Source organism: Musca autumnalis, unplaced genomic scaffold (genome assembly GCF_047663935.1).
Source record: "Musca autumnalis isolate F117 unplaced genomic scaffold, ASM4766393v1 scaffold_2, whole genome shotgun sequence".
NCBI lineage: Eukaryota > Metazoa > Arthropoda > Insecta > Diptera > Muscidae > Musca > Musca autumnalis.
In genome coordinates, this window is record NW_027411755.1 from 186,697,087 (window position 1) to 186,718,586 (window position 21,500).

A 21,500-nucleotide genomic window follows, 5' to 3' on the forward strand; every position below is an offset into this window, starting at 1 on the left:
AACTTGTAGCTAAAACCCTCAAAATACCGAAAATCGGGTGGTGCCGTTTTATAGGGGCTGTTCCAAAACATGGTCCAATGTTGACGATTTTGGTGGAGAATTTTCGTAATCACTGAGCACCTCTAATGTCAAATCAAAGCTACTTCAGTTAAAATTTCTAGCTAAAATCCTCGAAAATCGCGAGCTACCGTTATATGGGGCTGTTCTAAAACATGGACCTATGTTGACAATTTTTGGTTGAGAAGTGAATGTCAAATTAAAGCTACTTCAGTTAAAATTTGTAGCTAAAATCCTCGAAAATCGCGAGATGCCGTTATATGGGGCTATTCTAAAACATGGACCTATGTTGACAATTTTTGGTTGAGAAGTGGTGGAAGCACTTCCTTAAATGTCAAAATACCGCTGGTTCGGTTAAAACTTGTAGCTAAAACCCTCAAAATGCCGAAAATTGAGAGGTACCGTTATATGGGGGCTATACCAAAACAGGGACCTATGTTGACAAATTTTGGTGGAGAAACTTTGTGACCACAGAGAACATCAAATGTCAAATTGCCGCAAGTTCGGTTCAAAATTTATTATTGTTATATTGGTGCTATACCAAAATATGGACCTATGTCCATATTTTTTTGGAATATAAGGTTTGGTCACTAGGAACACTTAATGTCAAATTTTAGCTAATTTGGTCTGAAAATGTGACTAAAATCGCCAAATTACCAACATCTAACCATCAACCAAGTATGTTTGGACGAAATCCGATTCAGATAATGTGGAGTTGATTTTGCCATGTCCGTCCGTCTGTCTGGCTGGAGCGCACGATTACTCTCGAACGGATCAACCGATTCGGTCCAGAATTTGGCTTTCGTAATATTTTTTCCAAACTTAATTTAAGTTCGAAGATGTGTTATATGGGTCCACTTCTCCGGTACCTCCCCCACAAAAGTTCGAAAATGTTCGGAAAATTTGTGCGCACGATAACTCTTGAAAGAAGTTACCGATTTGGTCCATACTTTGCACACCGTGAAATTTCTTCAACAGTTAGATGAGGTTCCAATATGGACTCAATCGGTCCAATCATTCGGGTACCTCCCACACAAAATTTCGGAGAAGTTCAGTTTAGGACCTGCTTTCGAATCGCTTTGAGTTTTGTTGTAGCAACTTGTATTCACAGCCCCCATACGACGGTACATGTTTCATCTGGGGCAAGTCCATACTTCCAGAGAAAGGTGTCTGAAAGGTGAAAAAAACGCCGTGAAACCATGTGTAGTGGTTGGAGCGCAAGATAACTCTCGAACGGGTCTGCCGATTCGGTCCAAAATGTGGACATCGTAATATTTTGTGCAAACTTAGTTTAAGTTCGAAGATAAACCATATCGGTCCACTCCTTTAGGTACCTCCCCCACAAAAGTTCAAAAATGTTCGGAAAAATTGTGCGCACTATAACTTTTGAAGGCAGTGATCGATTTGGTCCATACTTTACACATCCTAATATATCTACCATATATAGATCAAGTTCGAATATGGACTATATTTGTCCACTCCTTCGGGTACCTCCTACACAACATTTTGGATAAATTCACTTTAAGACCTGCTCTCGAATCACTTTGAATTATATTGAAGCAACATGCATTCGCTGCCTCAATTACGACAGTAAAAGTTTTTTCAAGGGACAAGTCCACTTCTTGAGATAAGAGCCCGAAAGTTGTTAAAAACCCCTATGGTACCATATGTAGTGGCTGGAGAACTGGAACCGAGTACTGCGTTAGTCCAAACTTTGGATATTATAATATTTCTTCGAATAATAGATGAAATTCGAAGGTGGTCCACTCCTTCCGGTACCTCCCCCACAAAAGTCCGAAAATATTCACTAAAATGGTACGCGCGATTTCTCATAGACGTGGCAACCGATTTAGTCCAAACTTTGGATCTCTAAATATTGGCGAAATTTAGTTTATGTTGAAATTTGGGCCCTATCTGTCCAATCCTTGTGGTACCACCCACACAAATGTTCAACATTTTTGTTTAAGTGCGGTTAAGAGTCTGTTCGATGATCCTTTTAAATTTTTCAAAAGGTTCTGCTAGTAGTCCTATATACAGCAATATTATGTTTTTCGTGGCCAAATCTTTCTTCGATGATTCTGGGGCATTATCCAAAAGCTCTTAATTATATGGTGGTCAACTTAAATGATCATATATATCGAGAGGAATGACTCGCAAAATAATGACTTCCAAAATGGATTATGTCGTTCCATTCCTTTAGGTACCTCCCCGCAAAACTTTTGAGCTTTTATCCCAATCTATATTTTTGTCGGCAAGTTTATACGCCCAAAATTCTGAAATGTAATGTGTTTAAATTCACACATGCTGAGGTGTTTTCAGTGACGTTTCTGACATTACAAATTGTTTCTAAATATTCTCTCTATCTTTGAATTTTTAGTCTACCATTAGGATCTTTTACTGGTTGGCTCCTGGTACACATTCGATTTGTGATACTTTCTGCTTTCTTATGTTGTTCTGGCTAGCTGCTCCCTCGGCTGTTTTTGGCAGATCTTTTAGAACGATTATTTACTTGTTTGTTGTTCAACTGGATCTTAAGCTCACCTCTAAGTTTCCAAGTGTGGTCTAATATCTAAATTGGCCTCTGTTTTCTTGACTATGCCAAATGTTTTTCTGCAACTTGGTGATTTGTTCATGTAATGTCTTCCCATGTGTGGCGTTGGTTTATTAATAAATTTTGGGATTTGCCGAGCGTTTCTGGTTGAGTTGTCTTGGAGTTGTTGTAGGTGTAGTTGTTTTCCCCATGTGTGTCTGGTGTCTCTTCTGGCTATTTCAATTTGATGTTGATTTCGCCCATGATGAGCTCGTGCTCACTGTCAATGTCAGTGCCCATTTTGTTTCTGACGTCTGGCATGCATATGTGATCCATCTGGTTGCGTGTATTGCCGCTGTACTATGGTGACGTGTCTTATATAGCCCTTGAATCGAAACATTATCACAGGAACGGATATTGTATTCCAACTTCGCTTTCACAACAATTTTCTTTCAGTTCATCGCTTTTACTTCATGTCATTTCGCTATAGCTAAGACGTCGACCTGGTACGGTCATTTTATAGATATGTTTTAGAATACTTTGTGTAGAGTACAAAATCAAAAGTTTCTCTTCATGCTAAACTTTTAGGTTTTTTTTTTTGATATTTTTTTCATATTTTTTGGGGTAAGATGACGAACGAATGAACACCAACATGGTTAAAAACTTATGATTTGTACGGAATATTTTCAATAACCATATGTGGGGTTGTGTGTGTGTGAGTTGTTAGCACTCTTGTATATACCCAGCAAACCAATCGTACCGACTTCGTAACGAAATCGGAACAAAATATCGGACGTATCGTCCGAAATCGTAACGATATCTTAACGAAAGTTGTATGAAGTGGTTGACATAATTTCGGAACAAAATGTCGCAGCGACATCGGATCGATTTCGGTCCGATTTCGTAACGAAATCTAAAGAAAATCCTTAAGAAATTCGGAAAGAAAATTTCTATCCGACATTCGTTCCGAAATCTGAACGAATTCGGTACAAAATCTGAACTATTTCCTCTCCGAAAAATCGTTTAGAAATCGGAACGACATCTGAACGACTTTGCTTCCGAAATTGTTCAGACGTGTCGGACATCAGACATTTGGTTTGCTGGGTATTGTCATGCATAAATATATGTGTATGTGTGTGAATTTGTGTTTATTTTGCGTTAGAATTAGTAGAGGATAGAGTGTTTGAACAAGACAAAGTTTTTACCCTAAATGTGTTAGTGAAGAGTTTTTGTTTTTTCGCTTACTCTTTTGTATGTATGAGTGTTTGAGTTATGTGTGAGTTGGACGAAAATGAAAAAAACCGATGCGTCGATGCGTATTTGCATGTAATTTAAAAACCGTTTGAATTTCTCTATGAAATTTGAACAACAAATTTATAAGTTTGTTTTATGTGCTTTTGTGAAATATTTAGTAGGACAAAGGCATAACTTCCATATAACGGTACATCCCGATATTCGGTATGTTGAGTGTTTTAGCAACGTTTTTTGCCAGAATTGTCTGTAATTAAGCATTTGAGGTTCCCAGTGGTCACAAAAAATCTCCACCAGAAATTTTTAACATAGGTCTATCTTTCGGTATAGCCCCCATATAAGGGCACTTCCCGATTTTCGATATTTTGAGGATTTAACTGCACTTTTTGACAAAACTAGCTGTTATTTGAATTTTGAGGTTCCCAGATGTTACAAAATGTCTCCATCAAACATTTTCAACATAGGTCCATGTTTTGGTGTAGCCCCTTATAACTGTTCCTCCCGATTTTCGGTATTTTAAGGGGTTTAGTAACATTTTCTGACCGAACTACCTGTAATTTGACTTTTGAGGTTCCCTGAGGTCACAAAATATCTGTACCAAAAATTTTCAACATATGTCCATGTCTCGGTATAGCCCATATAACGGTACCCTCCGATTTTCGGCATTTTGAGGCGTTTAGCAACATTTTCTGACCGAACTACCTATAATTTGATGTTTGAGATTCCCAGAGTTCATAAAATATCTCCACCAAAAATTGTCAACATAGGTTCATGTTTTGGTATAGCCCCCAAATACCGGTTCCTCCCGATTTTCTTTATTTTGATAATTTTAGCTACCTTTTTTGACAGAAGTACCTGCAATTTAAAGTTTGAGGCTCCCAGTTGTCACAAAACTGCTTTAAATTTTTTTTTAAACATAGGTCCAAGTTTCGGTATATTCCCCATATAAGTGTACTTCCCGATTTTCAGCATTTTGCAGGTTTTAGCATTTTTTTTATCGAACTACCTGTAATTTGACGTTCAAGGTACCCGGAGGTCACAAAATTTTTCTTCCAGAATTTGTCAACATAGGTCTCTGTTTTGGTATAACCGCTACCTCCCGATTTTCTGTATTTTGAGGATTTTAGCTAAATTTGTTGAGAGAAGTAAGTACGATTTGACGTTTGAGATTTCCAGTTGTCACAAAAATAATCTGTCAAAAATTGTCAAGATATGTCCACGTTTCGGTATAGCCCCATATAAAGGTACCTCCCGATTTTTTGGGATTTTGAGGATTTTAGCTACCTGTTTTGACAGAAGTACCTGTAGTTTGACGTTTGAGGCTTTCCGTTGAGGTTCCCAGGGGCCACAAAACATCTCCACCAAAAAATTTCAACATTGGTCCATGTTTGGTTTAACCCCCATATAGCGGTACCTCCCGATTTTCGGTATTTTGAAGATTTTAGCTACCTTTTCGACGGAAGTACCTGTAATTTAACATTTGAGGTTCCTAGGTTAATGTTTCGGTATTGCCCCCATATAACGGTACCTCCCGATTTTCGGTATTTTGACGACTTTATCTACATTTTTTACCGAACTACCTGTAATTTAACATTTGAGGCTCTAGGAACCTCGTAAAACATCTCCACAAAAATTGTCAGCATACGTCCATGTTTGGGTATATCCCCCATATAACTGTACCTCCTTATTTTCATTGTTTTTTTGGGTTTTTACCTAAAATTTTTAACTGAACTAGCTGTAATTTGCCACTTTAGGTTCTTAGTGGTTACAAAACGTATCCACCAATATATGTCAACATAGGTCCATGTTTTGGTATAAGGGTACCTCCCGATTTTCGTTATTTTGAGGATTTTATTTACAATTGTTAACCAAACTTTCCGAAATTTGCCTTTTGAGGCTTCTAGCGGTCACAACACCTCTCCACTTTTATTGTTCAATATAGGTCCATTTTTTGGTATAGCCTCCATATAACGGTACCTCCGGATTTTAGGTGTTTTGAGAATTTTAACTACTTTTTGTACGAACTTTCTGTTATTTGATATTTGACGTTCAAAAAGGTCACAAAATTCCTCTACCAAAAATTGCCAATTGACAGGACAAAATTTCCCCACCAATATTATCAACATACATAGGTCCACACTTTGCCCCTATATAAAGGTGGCGCGCGATAACAGAAATTTTTTGATATATTTTCAAACCTTATTTAGGCATTTGAATTTCGCGGTCACATAATATCTCTATTTAAAATTCTGAACGGGAATGAAAATTAACTAATATGTATTTCATGGTTACGGGTATTATAAAAAGTTCGGCCCGGCAGAACTTAACTCTTTCTTACTTCTTTGTTCATATGTTCTGGAAGGTGTGCCTGTTATAATTATATACTATTTTTCTACGACACCTTTACTCTCATGGAAAGTCACCTTTATTAACAATACCCGATATAGGTCCTCCTTTTTATTTCTTATAAAAAAACGAGCAAAAAAATCCTGTCACACACATATTTCTATTGCACTACATTTTCTTTCCATAATTTCGTTATTCTATTTGAATTTTCATGAAATATTTTAACATGTTTTTTTTCCATCCACAAGAACAACAGCAATAATATGATGCATAGATTTTATAGAGCCACTATCTTTTTGTGAGCAGCACTATCATTTGATTTTGATCCTTGTTGTTTTAGAGTGAGTACCTATCAAAACCAAAAACAAAAAAAAAAAATAAAACAGGAGGAGGTTTTTAGAGTATTGTCTTTAAGAGCTATACCATTAAATTGAAAGTTACTTCTCTAAAAATCATCTTCAACATGAATAACAAAACACAAAAAAAAAAACTAATCAAGAAGCCGAGAGTGGCTGGAAAGGATGGCTAGTTGGATGGATGGATAGATGGCTGAATAGATAGATGGCTGGTTAGGAAAGTTTCAATGAATAGTGATGAACGTGCAGAGGCATTGATAATTGTAGTGTATACAAACAAGCGTATATAGTGTAGTGGATGTTTCTTGGCAAAGAAAACTCTCTCTATGCAGGAGAGATACACAGCCACTAGCACATTGCAAAAAACTAATAGAACAAGACAATAAACTAGGAACAGTAGTGCGTTTGGGGCACGTATGGCATAGCAGAGGTGGGTGTTCTTTAAAGGACACAAAAAGGGAAGAGTGATGAGTGATGAAAAATGATTTTAGGAGAATCTTGGACAACAGTAAGCGTGGATGTTTTGAGAATTTGAGACAGAAATAAGCTTGAATTTTAAAATGTGGATTTTGGGAGGTTCAAAAAAAGGGAAAATAAACGTTGACTTATAAAGAATTTTGGGAGTACCCAAACTGAATTTTAAGTAATTTTAGAATGAATGATAATGAACGTGGATTTTTAAAAGAATTTAGCGAGACCTGAAGGAGACAGTAAATATGGATTTAGAAAAAAAAAAAATGGGAGGGCTCAAAGTGGAAAATAAACGTGGCTTTTAAACAAATTTTGGAACATAAATATTTAAAAGATTTTCGAAGGACCGGCAAAGGTGATATACGTGGTTTTTTAAAGGATTTTATAAGGACCCAAAGGAAATAATAATGGTGGATTTTTAAAGGATTTTATAAAAACCTAAAGTAAATAATAATGGTGGATTTTTTGATAAAGAAGTTTGGAAGGACCCAAAGAGAATAATAAACGTGGATTTTTAAAGGATTTTGGAAAGAATGCAATACAAAGGATTTTTGAAGGAATTGAAAGGGATTATAAACGCGGATTTTGAAAGGAATCGAAAGGGATTAAAAACGTGGATTTTTAAAGGGCTTTGGAAGGTCCGAAAGGACATTAGAAACGTAAATTTTTAAAAGATTATGGAAGAACCTAAAGATGATAATCAACGTGGATTTTCAAAGAATTTTTGAAATACCCAAAGGAGATTATAAGCGCAGATTTTTCAAGGTTTTTGGAAAAACTCAATATCAGATTTTTAAATGTTTTTGTAAAGCCCCAATGGAGATAATAATCGCGGATTTTTAAGGATTTACATGGATTTTGGGAGGACAAAAGGCTATTTTTAAATCTTTTTTTAGGACACCTTCTTTTGGAAGAGCGGAATTCTGAGCGGAAGTCTTTTTATTAATGAGAGAAAATTTATTTTTTACAGAGAACTAAAATATCTTCCTAAAGATACTACCGAAGGGTCTTCTTAACGGATTGTGGGAGGGATTTTTTAGGACACCTTCTTTTGGAAGAGCGAAATTCTGAGCGGAAGTCTTTTTAGTAATGAGAGAAAATTTATTTTTTACAGAGAACAAAAATATCTTCCTAAAGATACTACCGAAGGGTCTTCTTAAGGAATTGTGGCCACTTATTGAGCACGAAAAATTAAAATTTTAATTTTTTTAATCTACCAATTTTTTGGAAGACTTAATGTTCATACCTTGAGCCTACGAAACACTGTTTTTACTAAAGCAGTTCGCGGTGCCCACTGTAGCTTGAAAACGAATAAACCGATCAGCATATGTATGTTTTTGTGGGTTCATTAAGAACCTAATAATCTTGTACTTAAGCGATATGGAGTTAAAAATATCCATTTAAAAAAATGTGAACTGTCAAATTCAAAATTTCGATTTTAACTTAAAAAATTGGAAAGTTTTCTATGGCGAATAGATCCGTCAAAAAAGGCTTTTAAAAAAATCTCTCGCTTAAGTGCAAACTTCCTATATGTATAATAATCCCACAAAAACATATGAAGGTCGGATCATCTGGTTTCGAGCTACAGTGGCCAACGTATTACACAATGCCATTTCGAGAAAACCGCTTTTAAAACTTCGATGTGACATACAAATCACAATGAATTTTCTCTTTCTAACGACTCGACTCGAAAATTCTAAGTTCTTCTCATAGATGACCAGAGGGCCTTTTCATAGAAGTCCAAAAGCTCTTCTGAAAGATGAGCAGAAAGTCTTCTGATAGAAGATCCGAAGAACTCTTCATAGAAAACTAGAAGGTCCTTTTCGGATGACCAGAAGATGTTCTCATATAACACCAGAAGGTCTTCTCATAGAATGTCAAATAGTATGATAATATAAGGCCAGAAGGTCCTTTCATAGAAGACCTGCATGTCTTTCCAAGGATAATGAGAAGCTATTCTTTCAGAAGATGAAAAGGTCTTTTCATAAATTTCCCGGTTATCTCATAGAAGAACAGAAGTACTTCCCTTAGAAGACCAGAAGTTCTTCTTAGAGAAGATAAGGAGATCATCTCAGTGAAGAGCACAAGTTTATTGCATAGAAAACCAGAAAGACTTCATATAGAACACCAGAAGGCTAGAAGGTCTTCTAATAGCAGGCCAGAAGGTGTCCCCATAGAAGACCAGTAGTTCTTCCCATAGGTGTTCAAAAGATCTTCACATAGAAGACCAGAAGGTTTGCCAATAGAAGACCAGAAGTTCTTCTCAAAGAAGACCCGAAGGTCTTCTGAAGTCCTGATGACCAAAATGTCTTGTAATCGAATACGGGAAATCCTTCTTCTAAAAATACCAGAAGGTTTTTTCGAAGAAAACCAGAAAGTCTTTTCATAGAAGACTAGAAGTTCTTCTCAAAGAAGTCCGGAATGTCTTCTCAAAGAAAGCCGGAAAGTCTTCTGATAGAAGATCCGAAGGACTTTTCACAGAGGATCAGAAGGTTTTTTTGGAAGACCAGTAGATGTTCACATAAAAGATCAGAAGGTCTTCGCATAGAAGACTGCAGGGCGTTCCCATAGAAAACCCAAAGGTCTTATCATAGAAGGTCAAAAAGTATGATCATAGAAGGTCACAAGGTCTTTTCATAGAATACCTGAAAGTCTTTTCAAAGACAATGACCAGAAGTTCAGCTAATAGAAGACCACAAGTTCTTCTCAAAGAAAATCCGAAGGTATTCTCATTGAAGAACCGAAAGTTTTTTATAAGAGACCAGAAGGCGTTCTCATATATGATTAGAAGGTCTTCTCACCGGTCTTCGGTGAGAACGCCATTTAATTATTTACGACATAGAAGACTAGAGGATCTTCTTATAGAGAACACAATGTATTCTTCTATTCGAGTGCCTTCTCAGTGAAGATCAGAAGGTCTTCCGAATACGGAAAGTTTTTTTTATAAAATGCCAGTAACACAGAAGTTTTTCTCATAGAAGACGCATAGGTATTCTGATAAAAGTCCAGAAGTTCGTCGGAAAGAAGATCAGAAGGTCTTCTTAAAGAAAGTCAGAAAGTATTTTGATAGAAGATCCGAAGGACTTTTCATAAAAGACCAGAATGTCTTTTTTTGGAAGACCAGAAGATGTTCTCATAGAAGATCAGAAAGAACAGAATCTTCTCATTGAAGGTCAAAAAGTATGATTATGGAAGACCAGAAAATCCTCTCATAAAAATTAGACAGTCTAGAAAAGTTAAAGGTTTTTTTCATAAAAGAGCAAAAGGCCTTCTCATAGAAGACTAAAGTACAAGACCAGAAGGTCTTCTTACAGAAGATCAGAACGTCTTATCATAGAACAGTAGAAGACCAAAATATCTCAGAATAGGAAAATCTTCTCATAGAAGAAAATAATGTCTCTTTATATACGACCAGAAAGTGTTCTCATATAACTCTAGAATGTCTTCTTATAGGTGACGAAAGGTCCTTCTTCCGAAGGTCTTGTAATCGAATGCGAAAATTCGTTCTTATAAAAGGACAATAGATATTGTTGAGAAATACCAGAAGTTCTCCCCATAGAAGACCCATAGGTATTCTCATAAAAGGCCAAAAGTTCGTCTGAAAGAAGACCAAAGGGTCTTCTCAAAGAAAGCCAGAAAGTCTGTTGATAGAAGATCCGAAGGAATTTTCATAGAAGACAAGAAGGTCTTCTTTGGAAGACCAGAAGATGTTCTCATAGAAGATCAGAAAGTCTTCGCACTCGCACAGAAGACTAAAAGTCTTCTCAAAGAAGGTCAAAAAGTATGATCACAGAAGGTACTTTCATAGAAGATCAGAAGCTCCTCTCATAAAAAATCAGACAGTCTAGAAAAGCTAAAGGTATTTTCATAAAAGAGCAAAAGGCCTTCTCATAGAAGACTAGAGGACATTCTCATAGAAGACCAGATGGTCTTCTATGAGAATAGAAGGTCTTCTTTTAGAAGACCAGAAGATAGAATAGAAGACCAGAGAATCTTCCCGTAGAAGAAAAAATGTATCTTTATATACGACCAGAACGTTTTCTCATAGAAACCAGAATGTCTTCATATTGGAGACGAGGGGGCCGTCTTATATAGGACTTCTCGCAGGAGACCAAAAGGTCTTTGTTTGGAAGAACATAAGTTCATCTTACGAAAGACCAATAGACGTCTTATCATAGAACAATAGAAGGTCTTTTTATAGAAGACCAGAATATCTCAGAATAGAAGATCAGAGAATCTTCTCATAGAATTAAATAATGTATCTTTATATACAACCAAAAGGTTTTCTCATAGAACCCTAGAATGTCTTCTTATTGGGGACAAGAGGGCCTTCTTCCAAAGGCCTTCTCATAGATGACTAGAAGGTCTTCTTTGGAAAAACAGGAAGACGAATAGGTCTTCTACTAGAAGACAAAGAGGGGTTTACTAGAAAACCAGGAGGACACCTACTAGACTAGCGGAAGTTCTTTTTGTAGAAGACCAGAAGTTCTTCTCATAGAAGACCAGAAAGTCTAGAAGACAACAAGTCTTCTACTAGAAGACCAGGAACGCGTCTACTAGACGACCAAAAGATCTTCTCTTTGACGACCAGAAGGTCCTGTTATAGAGGACCAGAAGTTCTTCTCATGGAACACCATACGATTTTTTCATAGAAGATTATAAAAATCTCCTCATAGAATATCTGAAGGTCTTCGCATAGAAGGCTAGAGGTAGTTCTAACAGAAGACCAGAAGGTCTTTTCACAGAACCCCAGAAGGTCTTCACATAGGAGGTCAAAAGTCATAGAAGATGAGAAGGTCTTCTCATTGAATATCAGGTGGTATTTTCATTGATGACCAGAAGTGTTCTCATAGAAGACCAGAAGGTCTTTTCATAAATGACCAGAGAAGGCAAGGAGGTTTCCTTATAGAAGACCAGATGCATTTTCACAAAAGACCAGAAGGCCTTCTCATAAATGACTAGAAGATCTACTGATTAAAAAAACGAATGATCTAATAGAAGACGACGAGGTCTTCTGATAGAGATCAGAAGGGTTTCTTATAAAAGGTCAAATTGTCTCCAAAAGGAAGGACGGAAGGTCTCCATGTAGATGGATTGTGTATTGGGCTAGACGGTCTTTTAAAACATGGTCTGAAGGGATTCTAGATGAAGGTTTCTACAAGAAGGTCAAATAGTCTTAATGTAGAGAACCGAAAGTTTTTCTTTTGGAGAATTGAACGCTAAAGGACTGAAAGGATTTCCTTTGGACTTGACGAGCGGGATTCTTTAAAAAGTTTTTGGGAAACAACAAGATTATCAACAATCGTGAAGCGGAAGCCTAAGATTATAAACAAACTTAGATTTTTTAAAGATTTTTGCAACACTTGAGAGCGTATAACAGCATATTCTACAGAAGCAGCCTTTCTTATAGAACGGGTCCACAGAAGAATCATTTCTTATAGAACTGGTCTACAGCAGAACAATTTCTTTTAGAACGGTTCTATATGAAAACCCATTCCGTACAGAATAGGACTGTACAAGCACCCCTTCTTACAGAAAGTGTCAGTAGAAGCACCATTTCGTACAGAATGGGTCCGAGGAAGCATGTTTTCATACAGAATGGGTCTGTATGCACTCTTCCGAATGATCTTCAAATAAAAGACTACGAGACCAGAAGGGTTTATAATGGACGGTAAAACGGACTTTCAAAAGATAGACGGAACGTCTTTATGTGAAGGGAATTTGTAGTGAGCTAGACGGTCTTTTAAAAAATGGTCTGAAGGCATTCTAGATTAAGGTCAGAAGGTCTTCTTGTAAAGAACAGGACGTTTTTCTTGTGGAGAATCGAACGCTCTTCTTATAGAGGAGCGAAAGCTCTTCTTACGAAGGACTGAAAGGATTTCCTATAGACGAGTGAAAGATTTTCTTTCAGAGGACGGAAGGATATTCTTATAGAGGGCCGAACAATTTGCTTCTTTCTTTTGAAGACCGAAACCACAATTTCTTCTGATAGAATACATGACGCTTTTTTATACCCTCCACCATAGTATGGAGGGTACATTAAGTTTGTCATTCCGTTTGTAACACATCGAACTAATCATTTGCGACCCTATAAAGTATATACATATATTCTTGATCATTATAAAATTCTAAGACGATCTAGCCATGTCCATCTGTTGTAATCACTCTAGCGTCCGCAATAATTGAGATAGAGTGCTTTTTGCACCCGAGGGTATTTTTTCCATAGGCAGGTCAAGTTCGAAGATGGGTCCACTCTTTGGTCCACTCTTTGGTATAGCCCCCATATAACGGTACCTCCGGATTTCAGGTATGTTGACGTTCTTCGCCACATTTGCTGACCCAATCAGCTATAATTTGGCACTTAGGGTTCCTAGTGATCAGCAAACTTATATCCCAAAGGATATGGGCATAGGTCCATGTTTTGGTATAGTCCCCATATAACGATACCTCTCGATTTTCGGTATTTTGAGAATTTTAGCCACAATTTTTAACCGAACTATCTGCAATTTGACATTTGAGGTTCTCAGTGGTCATGAAATATCTCCACAAAGCATCGTCAACATAGGTCCATGTTTTGGTATAGCCCCATATATCAGTACCTCCCGATTTTCGGTATTTTGAAAATTTTAGCTACAAATTTTAACCGAACTAGATGTAATTTGCTATTTGAGGTTCTCAGTGGTCATGAAATATCTCCACCAAGCATCGTCAACATAGGTCCATGTTTTGGTATAGCCCCCATATAACGGTACCTCCCGATTTTCGGTATTTTGAGAATTTTAGCCAGAAATTGTAACCGAACTATCTGCAATTTGACATTTGAGGTTCTCAGTAGTCATGAAACATCACCACGAAACATCGTCAACATAGGTCCATGTTTTGGTATAGCCCCCATATAACGGTACCTCCCAATTTTCGGTATTTTGAGAATTTTAGCTACAGTTTTTAACCGAAATAGCTGTAATTTGACATTTGAAGTTCTCAGTAGCATAAAACATCTCCAACGAAACATCGTCAACTTAGGTCCATGTTTTGGTATAGCCCCCATATAATGGTATCTGCCGATTTTCGGTATTTTGAGAATTTTAGCTGCAATTTTTAACAGTACTAGCTGTAATGAACGGTATTTTGAGAATTTTAGCTACAATTTTGTCTATTCAAAAATAATCGCTAATATAGGTTCATGTTTTGGTATATCCCCCCATATAACTGTACCTCCCGATTTTCGGGAATTTTCAGTGGTCACGAAATTTCTTCACTAAAATTCGTCAACATGGGTCCATTTTTGAGGGTCTACATTGTTTTGATGAAACTACCCTCAATTTGACTCTTGAAGTTCCCTGCAGCTATAAAACTTTTCCGCCAAAAAATTTAAGGATAGGTTGACTCTTTGATGTAGCCCCGTATGTGGTACCTTTCACCTAGCTGAACACATTTTCTTAGATTAGATAACACTGTGCAACAAAATGGAGGTGAAAGTCTGGGGCACGGAAAATTCCTCTTGGGGAAGAAAAGCCTTGGTGAGTATATTATGAACCCCGAAGGACAGATCCGCCGTGAGTCGAACTTCCGCGTTATGGCGTGATGAAAATTGTTCACTGTTGCTTATGTGCTCTACAAAAACAACAAACAAAGATATAATGCTAATTCATGATGGTTTACAGGGTCTCTTGCAAAAGCTTCATCACGCCATAACGCGAAAGTTCGACTCACGCCGCATCTGTCTTCGGGGTTTTTAAAGTACACACACCAAGGGCTTTCATCTCCAAAAGGAATAATCTCTGCCCCAGCATTTGTGTTCACAGTGTAAATCAAAAAATAGTGGGAGGCAGTAGGAGTCTATCCATTGTCGGAAAGTTGTTCCACCTAAAATTGCAAAAGGACCCTAATTATTCCATTTTAATTAAGACTATATTATGGTGGAGGGTATAAAAAGTTCGGCCCGGCCGAACTAAACGACTTTTTACTTGTTGTTATTAGACTAGAAGATTTTTTGATTGAAGTCCTAAAAGTCTTTTCAAGAACCCAAGGTTTTCTCGTAGAAGAACTGAATGTCTACTTGTTGAAGATCAGAAACTTTTTCATAGAAGACTACTCTAAGGTTTAGAGCTATTTCATTCCCATCCCTGGAAAGAATCCTTTATGCTACTACCTTATTGAGTTGGCTAAAAGTATAGAATTTTTAGTGCCAACACTGACTGGCTCAACTGTTGTTAATAACCACAAAACAAAAAAAGACAGCAACCAACCAGCTAGTCCATTGGTCCAATGATGCGGGTGGTTACAATGTACTCGAATATAGGGTTGCCAAAGTGAGTAATTTCTTTAATTAAAATTTGCATGGAATTATTTCAAATGTGTCTAGGTAAGGTTCATTTTGAGTTTTTCGACGTACTAACACAGAGCCTTAGGAATTAGCACCCTTAAGGGAGATGCACACTATCCGTTTGGAATGACAGTCTAAAAAAATACTTTATTGTATTTATTTATTAAAGAAATTCTCAATGAGAGTGTTTCATTGATACTGAACAGATGAGGATCGTTGGCGAAATGCATCCTTGGCAAACAATGAAAAATTTTCCTGAACTGTGATTTTAACGAAGTTATGAGTGTCATTCATTTGGCCAAACAAAGTGTAACGTGCTTTAGGTGATATCTATCCATGAGAAACATTTTTTTCCAAACTGCCTCCTTTCCAGATATGTACCATCTTTTGGCTGCGGTTGTTTTGGTTTGACTTAAGCGTTTTTGTCAGGATACAGGATAACACATTTGTTAGAACTATGACAACCCTGACCTCTACTATTACTAATTTTACCATCACGTCTATAAAAGAACCGGAGGAGCAGCTACTAAAACTTTTACTATCTACACTAACCACGAACACTAGATGCAAGTTCTTGCATAGAATTTTTGGTTTTTTTTCTACTGCTGCTATTGTTTTTACCCCAGGATGTTGTTTTAAAGTTTTTTCAATTTTTTCTTCTTTTCTCTCTCTCTTCCTTTCGTAACAGCTCTTCAGTCAAATGGTGATGGGTTTTAATGGGAAAAACAATTTAGACATCGATAGACTGACAACCATGCTGGAAGAGAATCGCACATTGCTAAATGACATGGCAACCAAAGAGTGTTCGGATGGTGCCACATTGCCAAAATTATTATTCGAATTAGTTGAGCAAGCCAGCGTTAAAGATACGGTTAGCAATGAGGATGAACGAGCCATCACATTAAGTCGCCAAGTTAGTAGAGAAATGACCCATAAGGATGAGGAGACAACAACGCAGACTGTAGCCTATGATAATAGTGGTAGTAGCTGCAATTCCGATGAGGAGGAGGTAGACGAAGTTGATAATGAAAATGCGATAACCAAACAAACTGCAGCAACTTCCATTGAAAAACAGCAGCAACAACAAGAAAATGTGGAAAATTCTGCCGATGCTACTGTTTCAACTACGGCAAGTTCAGATGTTGCATTTGTCACTAATGAAAAACTTGCATTACAACAAACTAAGTGTAAAAAACAACATCACAACTCACATCATCGTAAAAGTTCGAACAGCATTAAAAAATCAAGCACCGCTTCAGCTACTCTAAAATTCAATGATCCCAGTGTCATGGCTAAAGTTGCATCAACCCAAGAAATTATTGGCAATTTACCAAAAGTTTGGCGTGTTTTAGTTGAACTCCTCAATCATCATCACATCGATCCAGTGAAATTTGAGGAGAATGGTAAGGGAGAGGATTGCTATAAATCGGTACAAACACCACATGGACCCAAGGCAGAGCTAAGTGTTAGCAAGACTTATTTGAAACTTAAGGTAAGTAAAAGAATTATTGGAACTACAACTTCTTTTTCAGATGTAATTCGAAACATTCCAATTGTAATTTGTAACACTTAATTTGTAATTCGATTATTCCATTTGTAGTACGAAAAAATTCAATTGTTATTCGAAAATTCCATTTGTAATTCGAATTATTCCATTTGTAATTCGAATTAAATCGCGTTATTTTATTTGTAATATTTCGAAGATTCGAAAATTTTTTGTTTGGACCTGACAAGCAGAATTATTTTAAAAGATTTTAGGAGACAATAGGATTATCAACCAGCGTGATTTTTACGAAGCCTTAAGGTCCTAAACAAGCCTTGATTTTTTTAAAGATTTTTAGATGGACTTAAATCCGTCAACAAGTTGGTTCAGATTGATATCAGTGTAAAAAACAACGTAAAAGCGTAAAAAAGGATTCTACAGAAGGACCGTTTTATATTGAACGGGTCTACCGAAGAACCATTTCCTATAGAACGGATCTATATGAGCAACCTTTCGCAGAGTCTATATCAACACCATTTCTTACAAAAAGGTTGCACAGAATCATCCTTTCTTACAAAAATGGTCTGTAAAAGCACCTTTCCGTACATAATGATACTTTAGAAACACCATTCCGTACAGAATGGGGCTGTACAAGCACCCCTTCTCACAGAAAGTGCCAGTAGAACCACCATTTCGTACAGAATGGGACCGTGGAAACATCCTTTCGTACAGAATGGAAGCATCCCTTCATGTAAAAAGGGGGCTGTAGAATGATCCTTTCTTCCTTAGAATAGGTATACAGAAGAAGCCTTTATTAAAGAAAGTGCCAATAGAAACAGTGCCTTTCGTAGAAAATGGGTCCGTGGAAGCACCCTTTCGATTTAATGAGTCTGTGGTAACGCACTTTCTTACGAAATGTCTCTCCTCCATTAGGCACATAAAGGAAGAAATAGGGCATATTAAAAGGCCAAAAGAAGCTTTTGCAGAAAGAACCAATAGAAGCCTCTTTCCTTTAAGAAATAAGGCAAATAGAAAAGGCATTCAAAATAGCCCTTTCCTGCAGAAATAGTATATTTTCTTACCTACAGAAGGGGTCTAAAGAAGCACTCTTTCTTACAGAAGGGGTCTAAAGAAGCACCCTTTCCTACAGAAAGGGTCTAAAGAAGCGCGCTTTCCTACAGAAGGGGTCTAGAGAAGCACCCTTTTCTACAGAAGGGGTCTAAAGAAGCGCCTTACCTACAGAAGGGGTCTGAAGAAGCACCCTTTCCTACAGAAGGGGTCTAGAGAAGCACCCTTTTCTACAGAAGGGGTCTAAAGAAGCGCCTTACCTACAGAAGGGGTCTGAAGAAGCACCCTTTCATACAAAGGAGGTCTGAAGAAGCACCCTTTCATACAAAGGAGGTCGAAAGAATCACCCTCTTCTACGGAAGGGATCTAAAGAATCACCGTCTTCTACGGAAGGGATCTAACGAAGCACCCATTCCTACAGAATGGGTCTGAAGAAGCACCCTTTCCTACAGAAGGGCTTTAAAAAAGAGCGCTTTCCTACAGAAGGGGTCTAGAGAAGCACCCTTTCTTACAGAAGGGGTCTAAAGAAGCACCCTTGCCTACAGAATGGGTCTAGAGAAGCACCCTTTCCTACAGAAGGGCTTTAGAGAAGAGCGCTTTCCTACAGAAGGGGTCTAGAGAAGCACCCTTTCTTACAGCAGGGGTCTAAAGAAGCACCCTTTCCTACAGAATGGGCCTAGAGAAGCACCCTTTCCTACAGAAGGGCTCTAAAGAAGCGCGCTTTCCTACAGAAAGGGTCTAGAAAAGCACCCTTTCCTATAGAAGAGGTCTAAAGAAGCGCCCTTACCTACAGAAGGGGTCTAGAGAAGCACCCTTTCCTATAGAAGAGGTCTAAAGAAGCGCCCTTTCCTACAGAAGGGATCTAAAGAAGCACCCTTTTCTACATAAGGGGTCTAAAGAAGCACTCTTTCCTACAGAAGGGGTCTAAAGAACACCCTTTCCTACAGAAAGGGTCTAAAGAATACCCTTTTCTACAGAAAAGGTCTAAAGAAGCCCTTTTTCCTACAGAAGGGGTCTAAAGAAGCTCCCTTTCCTACAAAAAGAGTCTAAAGAAGCACCCTTTCTTACAGATGGGGTCTAAAGAGCAGCCTTTCCTACATAAGGGGTTTAAAGAGCACTCTTTCCTACATTAGGGGTCTAAAGAAGCACCCTTTACTACGGAATGGGTCTAAAGAAGCACCCTTTACTACGGAATGGGTCTAAAGAGCATCCTTCGTACAGAAGGGGTCTAAAGAAGCACCCTTTCGTACAGAAGGGGTCTAAAGAAGCACCCTTTCTTACAGAAATGGTCTAAAGAAGCACCCTTTCTTACAGGAGGGGTCTAAAGAACACCCTTTCCTACAGGAGGGGTCTAAAGAGGCACCGTTTCCTACATAAGGGGTATAAAGAAGCACCTTCCCCTACAGAAGGGGTCTAAAGAAACACCCTTTCCTACAGAAGGGGTCTAAGGAAGCACTCTTTCCTACAGAATGGGTCTAAAGAAGCACCCTTTACTACGAAATGGGTCTAAAGAAGCACCCTTAACTACGGAATGGGTCTAAAGAAGTACCGTTTCCTACGGAATGGGTGTAAGGAAGCACCCTTTCCTACAGAAGGGGTGTAAAGAAGCACCCTTTCATACAAAGGAGGTCTAAAGAATCACCCTCTTCTACGGAAGGGATATAAAGAATCACCGTCTTCTACGGAAGGGATCTAAAGAAGCACCAATTCCTACAGAATGGGTCTGAAGAAGCACCATTTCCTACAGAAGGGGTCTAAAGAAGCTCCCTTTCCTACAGAAGGGGTCTAAAGAACACCCTTTTATACAGAAAGGGTCTAAAGAAGCACCTTTTCCTACAAAAAGGGTCTAAAGAAGCACCCTTTCTTACAGAAGGGGTGTAAAGAAACACCCTTTCCTACAGAAGGTGTCCAAAGAAGCATCCTTTCCTACAGAAGGGATCTAAAGAAGCACCCTTTCCTACAGAAGTGGTCTAAAGAAACACCCTTTCCTACAGAAGGGCTCTAAAGAAGCACCCTTTCTTACAGAAGGGGTCTAAAGAAGCACCCTTTCCTATAGAAGGGCTTTAAAGAAGAGCGCTTTCCTACAGAAGGGGTCTAGAGAAGCACCCTTTCTTACAGAAGGGGTCTAAAGAAGCACCCTTTCCTACAGAATGGGTCTAGAGAAGCACCCTTTCCTACAGAAGGGCTCTAAAGAAGCGCGCTTTCCTACCGAAGGGGTCTAGAGAAGCACCCTTTCCTATAGAAGAGGTCTAAAGAAGCGCCCTTACCTACAGAAGGGGTCTAGAGAAGCACCCTTTCCTATAGAAGAGGTCTAAAGAAGCGCCCTTACCTACAGAAGGGGTCTGAAGAAGCACCCTTTCCTACAGAATGGGTGTAAAGAATCACCCTCTTCTACGGAATGGATCTAAAGAAGCACCCTTTCCTACAGAATAGGTCTGAAGAAGCACCCATTCCTACAGAAGGGTCTAAAGAACACCCTTTCCTACAGAAAGGGTCTAAAGAACACCCTTTTCTACAGAAAGGGTCTAAAGAAGCCCCCTTTCCTACAGAAGGGGTCTAAAGAAGCTCCCTTTCCTAAAAAAAAGAGCATCCTTCGCACAGAAGGAGTCTAAAGAAGCACCCTTTCGTACAGAAGGGGTCTAAAGAAACACCTTCTCTTACAGGAGGGGTCTAAAGAAGCACCATTTCCTACAGAATGGGTCTAAAGAAGCACCCTTTCCTACATAAGGGGTCTAAAGAAACACCCTTTCCTACAGAAGGGGTCTAAGGAAGCACCCTTTCCTACAGAATGGGTCTAAAGAAGCACCCTTTCCTACGGAATGGGTCTAATGAAGCACCCTTTACTACGGAATGGGTCTAAAGAAGCACCCTTTCCTACGGAATGGGTCTAATGAAGCACCCTTTCCTACAGAATTGGTCTAAGGAAGCACCCTTTCCTACAGAAGGGGTCAAAAAAGCACCCTTTCCTACAGAAGATGTCTAAAGAAGCACCCTTTCCTACAGAAAAGGTCTAGAGAAGCACCCTTCCCTACAGAAGAGGTCTAAAGAAGCACCCTTTCCAACGGAAGGGGTCTAAAGAAGCATCCTTTCCTACAGGAGGGATCTAAAGAACACCCTTTCCTACAGAAAGGGGTCTTAAGAACACCCTTTCCTACAGAAAGGGTCTAAAGAAGCACCTTTCCCTACAGAAGAGGTCTAAAGAAGCACCCTTTCCAACGGAAGGGGTCTAAAGAAACACCCTTTCCTACAAAAGGGCTCTTAAGAACACCCTTTCCTACAGAAAGGGTTTAAAGAAGCACCCGAACACATGGAAAGCAGGTTTAAATAGTATTCACACGGATGCAGTTGCTAAGGCCATAAGCAAATATAGTGTGAATAAAGTCCTCGAAGTACATCCCCCATCTATAGCAGCTGAGGAGTGTCAGCTGCCACGACAAACTAGAGTAGTATCGGCTCAACTACGCTCGCGACATTGCAGTCTCCTAAATTCTTATTGGGCGGAAATCGACCGCGCCGTGCAAGACATCTGTCCAGTATGTGGCATGGGCCCACACTACACAAAGAAACCTTTTCATCTGCCCCGCCAAACCTACTCATCTAACTCCAGTGGCT

At 38.5% G+C, this 21,500-nt stretch overlaps 1 protein-coding gene across 1 annotated transcript in view; it reads left to right on the plus strand.

Annotated features, from left to right (window-relative positions):
• Positions 1-21,500, plus strand: part of LOC141395025 (uncharacterized) — a 106,138-nt gene that overhangs the window by 66,551 nt on the left and 18,087 nt on the right. Inside the window, exon 4 of the mRNA XM_073970386.1 lies at positions 16,026-16,829. Within this exon, the coding sequence (XP_073826487.1) occupies positions 16,026-16,829 (804 nt within the window). The remainder of the gene's footprint in view (positions 1-16,025; positions 16,830-21,500) is intronic.